The sequence below is a fragment of the Lathamus discolor genome, chromosome 4 (genome assembly GCF_037157495.1).
Source record: "Lathamus discolor isolate bLatDis1 chromosome 4, bLatDis1.hap1, whole genome shotgun sequence".
Classification (NCBI taxonomy): Eukaryota; Metazoa; Chordata; class Aves; order Psittaciformes; family Psittacidae; genus Lathamus; species Lathamus discolor.
The window spans coordinates 44,494,005-44,507,375 of NC_088887.1; the positions used below are offsets into that span (position 1 = coordinate 44,494,005).

Genomic DNA, 13,371 nt, shown 5'->3' on the forward strand with positions numbered 1-13,371 from the left:
CCTCCTGTAACCAAGCCCAGCAAGGCCGTGTAGGTGCTACCAAGCAGCAGCCTTTGCCTTAGTGTGCCAGATTGCTTGACTGGCAAGGTGGTCTCCTCCACCCACCAGCACTGCCAGACCTTCACGCAGCTCCGCAAAGCAAACAGACAATACAGAGCCCAAAGCAGAACAGTCCCTGCACGTGTTCCTCTTCTCAACAGACACCTGAACTCTGACTTTCCCACCCCCAGTCCAGGGTCTGGGTGGTGCCAGCTCCAGGTAGCCGGGGAAGTAGCTACCTCCCTTGAGAAGGGAAGGAAGAAAAAAGGCTGGGCCAGCCAGGAAGCTCAGCGGGAGATGGGTGGTATGTCCCAGCACAGGAAAAGGAAAAGGCCCTGGGAACAAGGAATGTCGGAAGCTCAGGCAGAAGACTGACCAACATGTACAAAGAAACCCAAGGGGAGTTCTCCCTAGCTGGCTTAGGACAATACACACAGTATTCTCACACTAGGGGTGTCCAATCTGAAAACCCTTGTCATGTAAAAACTGGGTTATCACGAGCACAGTAAAAGAGGCAAAGGCTAAGTGAGGGCTGGATTGGCCATGTGTCAGAGCAGAAGGCTATCCTCTGCCTCCCTGCTCTCCCCAGGCGAGAGGCAGAGTGCGGCGCAGCCCCTGCCTGCCCGCCTGCCCACAGATGTAGATACCTTCTCTGTGCACTACTCAGAGCACATCTTCTCACTTTGCTTTTGCAGAAGCAGATGTTCCAGGAACGAAGCGGCCGAATGCTCCAGGCTTTTTCCCCCCGGCAGAGCCCCAACAGCAGTCCTACACGAGGCCGCTCTCCATCCCGTTCTCCATCTCCACCCTGGGTCCTCAATAAAGCCTCTCCTCCATCTTCTCCAAAAGCTGCCTCTGCCTCCCTCAGCAGCATGAGCGAGGGAGATGAGGATGAAAAGTAAAATAAAGATTTATTTTTTTAACCATGAGACAGAAGAACAAGCCACAGACTCAACCACTGGATGGGGAGAAGCACGAGGAACATCAGGGGTATCTCTGACAGCGGGAAGTGTGCTCTGGAAGATGCCATAAGCAGATCGGAGCACAGCAAGGGAGATCTCAGGAAGAGCTTATCCCATCCCCACTTCCCGCGGTGCCCGGTGGCCCGGCCAGCAGTGCTTGCCAGACACGGAACCAGGGTCTGACAGAAAACAGACACCTTTGTGCAGGCTCCTGTCCGTGTCTCGCTGCTTACAGCTGCTGCAGCTGGGCCGGGGAGCTCTGCACTGAGCAGGGCTGGCAGGGGAGCCCTGCTGGACCCCAGTACACAGGCAAGCAATGGCTGCAGTGTGTGGATGGAGGAGACGCAGCCGTACTGGACCCTGCTAACCCTGAGCTTTTCTGGCACGTGAAGCAATGGCGCTGCTGCAGCAAGTTCATTGAGAAATGGGATGAAACTTTACTTCTTTTTCAATGGGATCTGCCCCAGACCTCAAACCACAGCAGTGAAATGGAGAGCCCTCTAGCTGAGTTGGTGGGAGTCAGTTTAATACATTGAAGCTACTGAATGCTGCTTGTTGACCAAGCCTCTGTACAGGGTGTATGTAGAGTCAGGCTGTATTTTACCAAATCGCTCTCTGTGTTCCCAGTGCCTGAACAGCCACCTGATAACTGCTGGTTTACTCCCTGGCTTTGCACTTTGGAGGCAAGAAAGTGAATGAAAACGCAGCCCTAGCTGGAGTGTTGTAGGAATTACACAGTTCGAGGATGCTGGCAATCTTTACTGGTGAATTCTGAAAAAACACACGGGATCCCAAGGCCTCAGGACACAGCCTCCTCGGAAACCCTGCCGCTCCCAGCTACGTGTCACCAAATGACGAGCACAACAGCGCTGCTATCACCACATGCTACGCAGATGGTTAAACAAATTGCACATCAAACTCTAGCCAAGATGTGTGCACAGACACTGTGTTCATGGAGAGGGTCCCGAGGCCATTCCTCTCTACCCTCAGGTGGAGAAGAGTTGGGGAAAAGTTTTAAACAGGTTAGGCATGGGGGTCTCTGGCCACAACGCCCGCACAGCCCCGAGCAGAACCACAGCACGAGCAGCATGAGTGAAGCTTTGCCCTCTCCTCAATGCACCAGCCCATCTCTTTAGCTGTGCAAAGCCAGACCTGCCTGATGCCCAGCTGCAGCCTGGCGAAGGGGCTTGCAGGGCTTCTGAGCACAGGGACACCCGGCCCTAGAGGCTGCCCTGCCCCACAGCTCAGAGCGCCACAGAAGACATCGCTGTGGTAGGGCTGCAAAGTACCAGTGCCAGTTTGCTCCTGGATTGCCTGGCGAAGCCTGCCTCGGTGCATGGGAACACTGGAGGCTCTCCGGCTCCATGCCAGGTGAGGTAAAGGCTGCCACTGCCTGCCTGTCCCACCTCAGGCAGGGGGATGCACCAGGGCTGCCTGGAGCTGCAAACCCACCAGGGCACACAGACTGCTGTGGGCAGCACTTCGCTGGTCCCCAGCAAAGGCAGCACGGGGAACACTAGGAGAGGGAGGAGCTGAAGGAACAAGATGCTTGAGCATAGGAGGTGGTAGTACCTGCTGGCAGCAGTTCCCCCTGCAGCCACCATCCTTACTCGAGTGACCCAGTAGGGTCAACTCCTTTCACTCCTTCCCTTTCAGACACTTTTCCAAGCAGGTAAATTACGGACCCTGGTACCAGGCACCAAATTATCCCCGTGGTCTGTCCATTCCTACAGCTTTCATCCTCCCTCACTACAGGGTAACCAATTTTTCTTTGGGAACTTTTTGCCAGATACTTCTTGGACTGCTGTAGCACCAAGGCTGTTCCATCTCCTGGCGTGCTTTGTCCTCTGCAGTCCAGTCAGTTCCTTCTTCACAGAGCTGCAAAAAGAGAGGAGCAGGGAATAGGGTGGGAAGTGCAAAGGGAGTGCCAGGGCTAGTTCAACTGCTGCTAGCTGTGTGCCCGATGGGATGATGCAATTGAGACCTTTCTCAGCCTTAGGCAACCTGTTACTGTAATTTCATACCTGGGATGCACTTGTTAGTTTTTCTGATCCTTTGCAAGTCCTAAGTCTTCCCATCACAAACCACTCCTCCACCACGGGAACTGTCTGCACTGTGCTGGTGCTGTTTATACAATGAGCAATGGCCAAACGCAATGGAGGGTGGCAGGGTTTTGTTGTTCTTGGATTTTACCATTTTTATTTTGTTTTAGCTTCATAACTTACTGATTTCATCAGCTTACTGTCCAGCAGCCTCATGTCAGTGGTTTGAGTGGAAGACAGCACCATGACTTGTAAATAGGGACGAAACAAAACCTCACCCGTGGCTTCTGCCAAACAGAAACTGTTTCTCAGAGTCACAGGTGCCACCCAGCAACAAAGCCATACACTGTACCAGGCGCCTGATCGCAGTTAGGATATCAACAAGCTGAAGCCTTTGCCCTGCTGGTACAGACACCAAACGCTGTGCTGTCTCTGGCAAACCAGAACCTCACTGCCTCTACACACAGAGAGGGCAGTTTTGCACTTCTGAGTCATGGTTGGGTTTTATTTTCCATGCGTTGCTTTAGTTCAGTCCCATTTACCAGCCAAGCTCCACAAGAAAAATAAACGGTGTACCACAGATACTGCTGCCTCGCGCCCTCGTTTTACAGCACCTCTGGGCACAAACACACCCCCGGCACAAGCCCCACTGCCAACACTGTACTTGTTATCCCCACCCTTTGTACCCAGGGCTTTACACCCCATCCGAATGCCACTAGAGCAGCTCTACCAACTGCCCCAAACCCTGCTGCATGACTTAGTGCTGCTGCTCTCTGCTGTGGGGATCACCTCGCTCCTTGCCCTCACCCACAACTTCCCAGCTGCAAGGTAACAGTGGGAGATTGCTGCCTCAGCTGGCACAGTGCAGCATTAGATACCAGCAGGTCCTGACTCCCTCTCACCCTCTGCCCCCGCACAGCGGCATCAGGAGCCACTATTTTAACTCTTCCAGGTGAAAGAGGCAGTGCTTTCACAACCATGCTGGTGCTGCTTCGGAAGACCAGCCCCAGCAGCAGCAGTGCTGCTCTTGTGTGTGCGAGACGGTGTGCAGCTGTGCCAGCTGCAGGCAAAACTGCTGCAGCAAACATTAGCCACAGAGACAAGTCCCAACACTGGCCCTCCTCCAGCTAAGTCCGTCTGATGCCTGAACGCCCCTGCTTCCCTCCCTCCTTTTGTCCTTTCTGCAAGTAGCTGCTGCCGCAGCAGCTGTAGAAATGGTGTTTACTGATCAGCCCTGCCTCAGGCAGGGAGAAGCTGAACCAGCAGATGGGAGCTCAGGACTCCCCAGCAAAGATACCTTTAATTACAGAATAAGCAAATTTCAAAGGCACTGAGCATGGCAGAGAAGCTACTTAAAGGCAGAGCCCACACCAGAATAGTCCCTGGTAAAACAAGCTTTGTTACTGATGGTGAATTTGGGGCAGTTTTGAGCAGTGTCTTGCATTACATGGGAGACATCCTTGTATGCTCCCACTAGAGGGAAGGTCAGCCTGGCTGCAGTCCTGCTCCTCTTCTGCCACCGAGCTGCCTCCACAGCAGGGGACCATGCCCGAGGTCTGCTCACCATCCCAATTCCTTGTAGGCAGTTGTGCACACACACCTGCACTGCTGGCAGCACCCTGGCAAGGGGCAACAGGGACTCATGTTCACATGGGCTGGATCTGGACCCCGGGACAATAAGAACCACCAGTGGGTAAGACCCTCCCAGGCAAGGTGACACAAGGCAAGAGCTACAGCTCCCTGGGGCAGCTTCTCCCTCTGCTGCCAACAAGCACCATGTTAGATCTGGAACCGACATTAAATCCAGTAGCATGAACTATAAAGCACTTCTCATTTTGTAATTGGCATTTCATCGCACCATAGAAACCCTGAAAACAGCAGCAAAGAGCACAACCGGGGGCGGTCAGAGAGTCCCCACTGTGAATTCATATGAGCTCCTGTGAGCTCAGGTAGGGAATGTTTGAAATGAAGTGTGGCTGAAGCAGCAGGGATGATTTCCTGCAGTACAAGGCAGGGCTCTCATTCAAGTGTTTGTGAAACAACTACACTATTGCCTTGGTTTTAAATTCTTCCAGGATTTTGACGACTTACAACGTTTTACTCCCACCATTTTGGTAACACAGCTTTCCATTTACATTTAGGAATCAGAAGCCTCGTATGCATAGGCAGGGGGATTCCTTTTGCTGCCCCGCAAACTGCATTAATTACAAAGAGCCCAGACACACACCCGAGAGGGAAACACCCCAACACCCTGCCTGATTCTCCGCCACTGTGACCTCAGCCAGTACCTGGCAAAGAACCAGGATTCTCCCGCTTTAGAGCGGCCTGAAGCGCCCTGATCAACAGGAGCTCTTGCTCAGGAGCATATCTGCAAGGGCCGGTGAACCGAGCTGCTTCAGGCCGCGTATGACTGCCCTCGGCTGCTCCACCGCTGCAGGGAGCCACAGGCTCGCAGCAGCTGCACAGCATTGGCCTCAGCATCTGGCTGCTGGTAAGCTTGGTCCTAAGGGAGCAAAAACAGGGCAGGAAACCCTAAACCCTGGTGACCAACCTCTGTTTGCAGGAAAGGCGCAAACAAACCCTCTGGCATGGGAAAGCTGGGGATCCAGGGATCTGAACAGGTTTTGGCTTGTTTTTAGGTGACTGTGGTAAACTGCAAGGCACAGATCTCTGTTACAAAGCCTAGCAATAAATTATGTTTTTAAATGCTTAACTGAACTCATCAAGAACAAAACAAAACAAAACACCACATTCACTCTCTCAAAATAGTAACTCCCAGGTCTAAATACATGAAGGCACAAACACTCTAAGGGAAAATCCCCCTGCTGGCACTGACCAGGCTGCATGCGCACCTCATGTCTCACACTTTAAATTCCAGAACAGCTTTGTTACAGTCTCTGCAACACACTGTCGTACTTTTTAACCCTATTCTATCATTCCCTAATCGTATTTCTGACAAACCAACCCTGGTTTTCCATAAAGTTAAGTAACTGTGAACCACAAAGCCATGACTGAATGAATCTCAGAATGGTTTGGGTTAGAAGGGACCTTAGAGCTCATTCAGTTCCAATCCCCTGGCACAGGCAGGGACACCTTCCAGTAGACCAGGTTGCTCAAAGCTCCATCCAACCTGGCCTTGAACACTGCCAGGGATGGGGCAGCCACAGCTTCTCTGGGCAACCTGTGCCAGCGCCTCAACACCCTCATCAGCCACTTAAGAAACGATTAATTATAACCTGCTCTTTACAAGGGAGTAGCCTTGAATACTGACAGGGTTGTGTTACCTTACTGTACTACATGCCATACTAGTCCCTAGCTTTTCCACTTCAAAACTAGTGCACAGAAACAGTAGGAACCCAGTTACTTTGCTGCTTGCCCCTCTTTCGGTTATTTTCTATCACCAGTTTGAAGACCAGTTTGATTTTTAGACTGACCTTCCACTGCTGCAATACATGGTTAAAGGCCAAATGGCAAGATTAAGTACAAAACTATGCTTTTAAAGCAAATTTCTGTTGTGGTTTGTTTGGTTGGGGTTAGCCCCAAGGGCTGTATCAAGCATTCTCTCATCTATGAAAGGTTTATTGACACCAGAATAAAGAGCAAAGTAAAACAGGGAAGGAAGGTGCTCACAGAAGCATAGGACAAGCCACACAAATCACTGGCAATTTCAAGTCTGCTAGATGGCCCTTCCGTTTTAACAACTGACACAACAGTGCAAGCTGGCTTGTTTCCATCACCACAAACAAATTTTAATGCAGCTGTCCTTTGAAAGCTTTCTAATGCCAGAACAGTGTCAACATGTGACATGGAGGACTGGCAGAACTAAAGCTTTCTTCTGGAAAAAGTAATTTAAATCAGTTTATTTACCAGCATCTGCTCATTTATTAATTTCAAGGAAAGAATCCACAGTGGCAGACCAAGGAGGAAAATCATCTTACAACTTCCAGATCACCTCTCCTAGTTGCACACTAGTAGAAGCAAAGCGCCATGCCTGTTGCTTTTGGATTGGGCGACACAATAGGGGATATGCTGTGCCAAAGACAGGAAAAGTTATCCAAGTCACTAGAATGAGAAGGGTTTTCAGATTGCTGTGAGACAAGTCTTCTGAATGGCTAATATTCTTAGACAAAATACAGCAGCCATTCTTTATTATATTCAGTTGTACTAGAAGAGATGGTACAAAAGCTTAAAATAAACACACCCTTAGTGGTAAAAGACGACTATAAACTGATCTGACAGAAGAATGTTTCATTTCTCCTACTGAGCATGCCTGACATGTCTCGTACACCTGACTTCATTTTAAAACTGTCTACTGCAAGACTTCTTTCTACTTTCCAAAGTAACAAATTTAAGTACCGAGTCTACAACAGGCTAAAAAAAGGCATGGGTTCTATAATGAGAAACTGGTGCCTAATTACAAACTGTTCTCCCACATACGCCTGTATCCTGGAGCCATAAATCTTAATTATGCTGCTGCTGCTGCTCCAGTTAGTTGCTTCCTATTTTACAGGCAGCCACTGTCAAATATTATGCGGTACATGCCAACAGATACTGCAATTCTGAGCCACTTAATGAACCCCTCTGCTCCTGTGAGTACCCTGCCACGGCAAACGGCAAACAGCAGCAAAGTTCAGTGCACAGATTTCATCTCGGGTTTTAAAATAAATTCTTCATCTGAAAGAAAATTATCTCAGTTCTTGCAAAATTCTGACCATCTGGAGCCTCACTTATTACTCTGCAAGGAAGTTAATGAGTCAAGCTGGGTCTCCAGGCATCTCCCTGCTCTGGAATTGATTGGCAAAAAATGTTGCTTTTTCATTTTAAGTTATGAACCATATGAAACTATAGAAAGCTGAAGAAATTCAAGGTGGAAGCCCTGGGTGTTGCTTTATATCAGCTATTTCAAATGTTAAGAATGATCCAAGAAACTTTAGCTTTAGGGAGATTTATACAGCAGGAAAAGTCCAAACCTCAAAAGGTGCTTATATGCTTCAAAGAAAACGTTCTGGTGACAAACCATGCTGATATGCTCAGAACGAACAGATACCAGAGTTTCAGAAACCCCCACTCACTCAGTTTTGGTTCCAAACCATTGCAGAAGCTTCTGCTGGTTCCATGTCAGGAAATCAAAACCTCGAAGCAGCAAGGATGAACAGTCCTTAGTAACACTGACTCTTAAAGGAAATGTCACACCCCACAGAAGTATTAGGAAGTAGCTAAAAACAAAGGCTTCACCTCCATTCAGTCCAGAGGAAGTGTAAGCACTGCCGGATGAGGCAGCTCCATCCACACCTTCAGCATCTCACCAAATCCCATAGTTCTGCAAATCAGCAGCCTGAAGTGCTGTGAAGCCACATGGCTGCTACCACAGTAACAATGATGACCCAAGGGGATAAATACTCCCTTCTGCTACTTGCAGTGACCTAGTAAACCTTATTGTTATTTATTAACAGTAAGGGCTATAAAACTAAAGGAAAAAAAACCCATACACGTAAATAACAAAGTTATTAGTGAAACCACTAGAAATCCACTTGAATTTAACCAGTTTGAAATTGAACCAAAATTCCAATTCAGCTCTTAGCTAACAATTTCCAATTTCTGAGATCTTTTAAGGGAATACAATGCTGCAATTAAAGCACACGGACTTTAAATTTTCTTATTTATTTTTAATTAGAAAGCCCCTTCAGTTACACAAATCTTCACTGTTTCAAATTAATGTCAACAGCTTAAGTCTGGATCCTGAGAACAAATTCATTTAAGTGGGATGACTTTCATACACTGTTTACGTGTGCAAGTATTTGCAAGATTCAGCCCTGAAGTTGCCACACAACTTACAGCTGTACTCTTCATTTGTGAATAAACTCACCTTTGAACTCGTTAACACATCGTTCTGTCATGTGCCATCATATTAAGTTCTGCACAAACATATTTATATACATTAATTCAGATGAGTTTGTCAGGAAGAGATGAAGAGCTATTAGAAACCACAGCACATAAATGGCAGCTGAGGAAACACACAAGAAAACATTGTGCAATCACACATGGTTACCCTCAAGAGATAAATACTAACAATAAACATTGAGGCTATTCCCTACAAAAGTTATACCAATCAAGACTATTTTGCACTTTGCAGCACCCAACACGTAAGGATCTAGAAGTTCTTACTGAAAGGCGAAGAGGGAGATATCTTCCACATCAATGAGGCTGAAAATTCACCTGAAATACTGAGTTTGGGTGGAAGTGAACAGGAGACTGCTCTACATTGCAAGATCATTCTTGCTCACTTTTTGGAGAAAGCAAACTGCTGTTTCAGAGCACGTTCTATGTGCCGCAGAAGACATAGCAAAGTATGCTATCCAGCTGAAGCAGCAAGTGTTGCCTACCGAGTGAAAAACTAGCTTGAGTTTTCCAAGAACACTACAATTAACATCCATATTCTTTAAGCATGTGTCAAGGGACCTGCTGTAAACACTGCCCAAGAGGTAGCACAAACTGCAGCAGGACAAAGACTTTCTCAGTACTATCCTAGGTCACCAGGCAGGTACAGGTACAAAGACTACATCTGAGTTGCAAAGGAAGCATTTCAGTATCTTCTGGATGTTTCTCATCAAGTGCAGATTCTGAAAGACCCCTTGTCAGCCTCAAAACAAAGCCTGTAAGAGCAGTGAGCACAGCCAAGTACAGGATTTGGAGATACTTCAGTATCTATTAATATTAAACTAGGCAGGAGGTTAAGATTACACTCAAGACATGACACCAGAAAAACGTCCACTGGACAAAAGTGTTAAAACTATTTGTTACACTACAACATACAGAAGTCGTTTGTAAATTCCCAGGAAGAATCAAGGAACAAACATCTCTTGCTCAGTTTGTTTCTTTTTATCACTAAGCACAACAGATACAAAGCATTTTCATTGAAAACATCTTTTCCCTACTTATGTGTCCTGTAACTCAAGACAAGCAGGCTGCAACAACATTAGCAGGTCATACATCTGAAATCCATAAAAAGAAATACACTTTGATATCATCAGGAAGTTTGGTATTAACAGCCCCAAAATACTGAAACAAATAGTCGGAACAAACTCTAATCAAAGACAGAAGTAACTGAACAAAGACCAGTATCTGAAGTTAAACCGGCTGTATTAAAAACCCATCCACCTTCATTTTTCAGGCACATCCACTGAAATACTCTCTCCTAATCAAAGGTCTGCTGTTGTTGTTTCCCAGACCAGTTTTCAGACTAATACCCCCACGTAGAAACATGGCACAAGGATGATAAATAAATAACAATCCATGGCATACCTGGGATCTCCACTAAAGCACAGGCTGCCTAAACAAGGCTGGAGAGAAAAGTGGCTTCTCATATTCACTGTAATGCCCACAAACAGACCTTGGGAAATGGAAAGAAAATACATTCCTTGTGCTCTACCTTCCTGCTTTCAAAGTGTTAGTACATACTCAGAGTTCTCGGAAACAGGTGTTATTTTGGGGGACTCCAGTTTTCAAGTACTCAAGCACGTCAGCTCTGAAACCCAGCCAGCTGGTTTTGTGAGCTAAGTGGTGAAATGACTAATATACCGTAACATCCTCCACAGCATCTTCAGCTTTCATTCACCAGCTTCCGTGGTTTACATTCACTTCATGAAAACAAGTTCAATATACCTGCATTCTTTCTTTCGGTTCCCTCTCCTCTTCACGCATAAGGAGACAGCCAAAAAAAGAAGAACCATGTCAGGATTTACTGCTTCAAAATGTGACTTCTAACAAAAGTGAAAATCAGCTTCTTACAAAAACTTAGCATGTTTTAGGAAATGTTCTAGGAAAAACTGACCCCACACAACTGGGAGAATACTAGTTTCATCGCAAATCCCTATTTTTAAGCAAGCCCTCCCTCTGTGACCACTACAAAATGTACACAATTTGAAGTTAATTTAAAAACCAGTAAGAAGTTATGGGTGAGGGCACTAAATTTTAGTAGCTGTGACTTCCAACTGGTGTTTCAGTCAAACTATTACTCTGATTTCACGCAGAGGCATAGCTGTATCGCTTCAGCAGCAATTTGCCTTCTCTGCAGCAGTGGGAAATTATTGCTCTAGAGGCCACAGGCATTACACCCTCTCCCTGCCACATAAAGATCCACTAGCCAGCATCAAATGAGTCTGGTTCAGGAAAAGGACAGCCCCTTTTCTCTTCCTACCTGCTAACAGAGGGGGATCACAAGGGCACAGCTTACCAGGTAATGAACCAAGCAGCCTTCAGCAGCTGTCCTGGTATCTCCACCTCCAAACAGTACGGCAGCACTTCAGAGAAGTGTATGAGAGCACACTAAAAACAGCCTGGTGCTCCAACGTGACTCACCTGTACAGTGTTGCAAAGGCCACCGAGCCTCAAGCCCTGCAAACTCATGAACTAGTCACATACAAATTCTTTTAACTGACTGTAACAAAGGGTTTGTAAGGTAAGGACTCTTCAGAAATTGGGCTATATGAAGTTTATTGCTCAAAGCACATTGTAATCCTTTGATGAAATATGCAATTTAAGTGCAAAGTACTATTGTTGAGTCAAACTAAGATTTTTATTTTTACAAAATGTCTAGGAATTCCTCAGCATTTCCCTGTTTAATAGATCAGTTCTTTATAAAAATAAATACTGGGAGGACAAAAGGGCCAGTTCTCCCACAATTTTAGTAAACAAATCTCGTTTTTCCAAGCTAAAATCTGCAAAATCTCTCAGAAAAATACCAAAACACCTATGAGAAATTGAGGATGCATCACAGTTGCTCCAACTCATCTACTTTATTCCCACAGCTAAAAGGTCACCAGAACTTCTAAACTTCACAATTTTTTCTAATAAGCCACAGTATCAGAAACATTATTTGGCTAAGACTTGTTAAGTCAGCAATAACCCTTACAATAAGTTTAAGGGGAAAATACTTAGGGGTTTTCTCTTTGATGTTTTTTGTTCCTTAAATAAGGTACAATCTATGTTTAGTCCTTCTCATTTCTGTATCTCCAGTTTCATGTATTTAGACCAATGACGCTTTCCAAAAGCTGGTGTACAATGTCTTTATATACACTACAAATTCACATTACCAGACTATAGTCAGACATTGAATATATAAATAACTTTGCAAAATATTTACAGGTTTTAAACTAATCTGGTTCCAAGCAACCAACACTCTTAAGGCAAATTCATCTGTATGACTGGCAGTCCGGCCTTTCAGCACTTCTTTCCTTTCCCCAATCAACCCAAAAAGATAGGAAATAGACATGAAATTGAATTAGCCCCTGCCCCCAGATTGACAGAACTTCTTGTATGGAGAGATGATCCAACCACCTTCCACAAAACAGGGAAAAACATACAGAAATGCATTTCTGTGTTTGCATGTCAAGAAAATCATGAAGGTGCATACCAAGAAGGGGAAAACCCAACGTCTTACAATAACGTAATTTTTGTATGCACTTGACAAATGGGTTTGGAACTTGGGGAACACATCGGTTTAAAGCTGCACAAGCCTTTTTAGAACTACGCATTTAGAAGCTCATTTGATACAAGATCTGAAGAGCTCAAAGGGGTTTTTTTGTAACAGGTGACACTGTGCAACATAAAATGCAGCAGAGTGGATTTTCAAAGCATATGTTCAACTACATTAGAACTTTTATGTCATATTGCTATGCAAGATACTATTCACCATTTAAAGGCATTATGCACATCTGGCCAATCCTTACCTTGGAATAAAAATTGGCCATTTCAAATAGTATCTTTTTGTTATAACATTACATTCTTAAATGCAATCAGTGCAACCCTGTTTGTCAAAGGATGACTGAAGCAACCAAGCATATTCTGGTGAAGTAGACAGGATTCATATACCAAACATGCTTACTGCCTTCCTTTACGTCCCAATCATCACTTTGTTCTTAGTATTTTTCAATGCCTTGATTAGGTCTTTGTTTGGAAGTAATTAGCTACTGCGGTTTGAAGGATTTTGGAACAAAGCAGAGACTTTATACTGAATGCACAGGTCATCTCTAACAGAGACAAAAAGGTGGCAAATTATCGATTAGCTTTATATTTAGAAGCATCCCTTGGTTCACTGCTAGGATTGCTCCAGTCATCTGCTTCAGGTGTAGTCTTGTAGTGTCGCCACGCTGACTTATTAAAAACGGGAAGTCTTTCAAATGATTCACTTGAAAGGGCCTACGGAAAAACAAAAGCATTAGTAAGATAGCATCACAGACACCAAGAGCAAGATGATACTCTGGGGAGTTCGACAGTTACAACTTCTGTATTGAACAAGTGTGTCAATTATCCAAGTGTTATATGTCACA

The 13,371-nt window shown here is 45.7% G+C and overlaps 2 protein-coding genes across 6 annotated transcripts in view; one reads left to right on the forward strand and one right to left on the reverse strand.

The window, feature by feature from the left end:
- Positions 1 to 13,371, forward strand: part of PCYT1B (phosphate cytidylyltransferase 1B, choline) — a 44,166-nt gene that overhangs the window by 27,612 nt on the left and 3,183 nt on the right. For 2 of the 4 annotated variants that reach the window (XM_065677251.1, XM_065677252.1), the window contains one exon: positions 735 to 3,627. The exons of 1 other annotated variant lie outside the window; for it this stretch is intronic. In XM_065677251.1, coding sequence (XP_065533323.1) covers positions 735 to 941 — 207 coding nt within the window. In that variant the 3' untranslated portion in view covers positions 942 to 3,627. Of the gene's footprint in view, positions 1 to 734; positions 3,628 to 13,371 lie in introns of those variants that run through there. One more of the 4 variants, XM_065677253.1, reaches the window with a different exon arrangement.
- Positions 8,689 to 13,371, reverse strand: part of PDK3 (pyruvate dehydrogenase kinase 3) — a 54,603-nt gene continuing 49,920 nt past the window's right edge. Inside the window, exon 13 of one of the 2 annotated variants that reach the window (XM_065677249.1) lies at positions 8,689 to 13,240. In XM_065677249.1, the coding sequence (XP_065533321.1) occupies positions 13,097 to 13,240 (144 nt within the window). In that variant the 3' untranslated portion in view covers positions 8,689 to 13,096. The remainder of the gene's footprint in view (positions 13,241 to 13,371) is intronic. The other variant, XM_065677250.1, reaches the window with a different exon arrangement.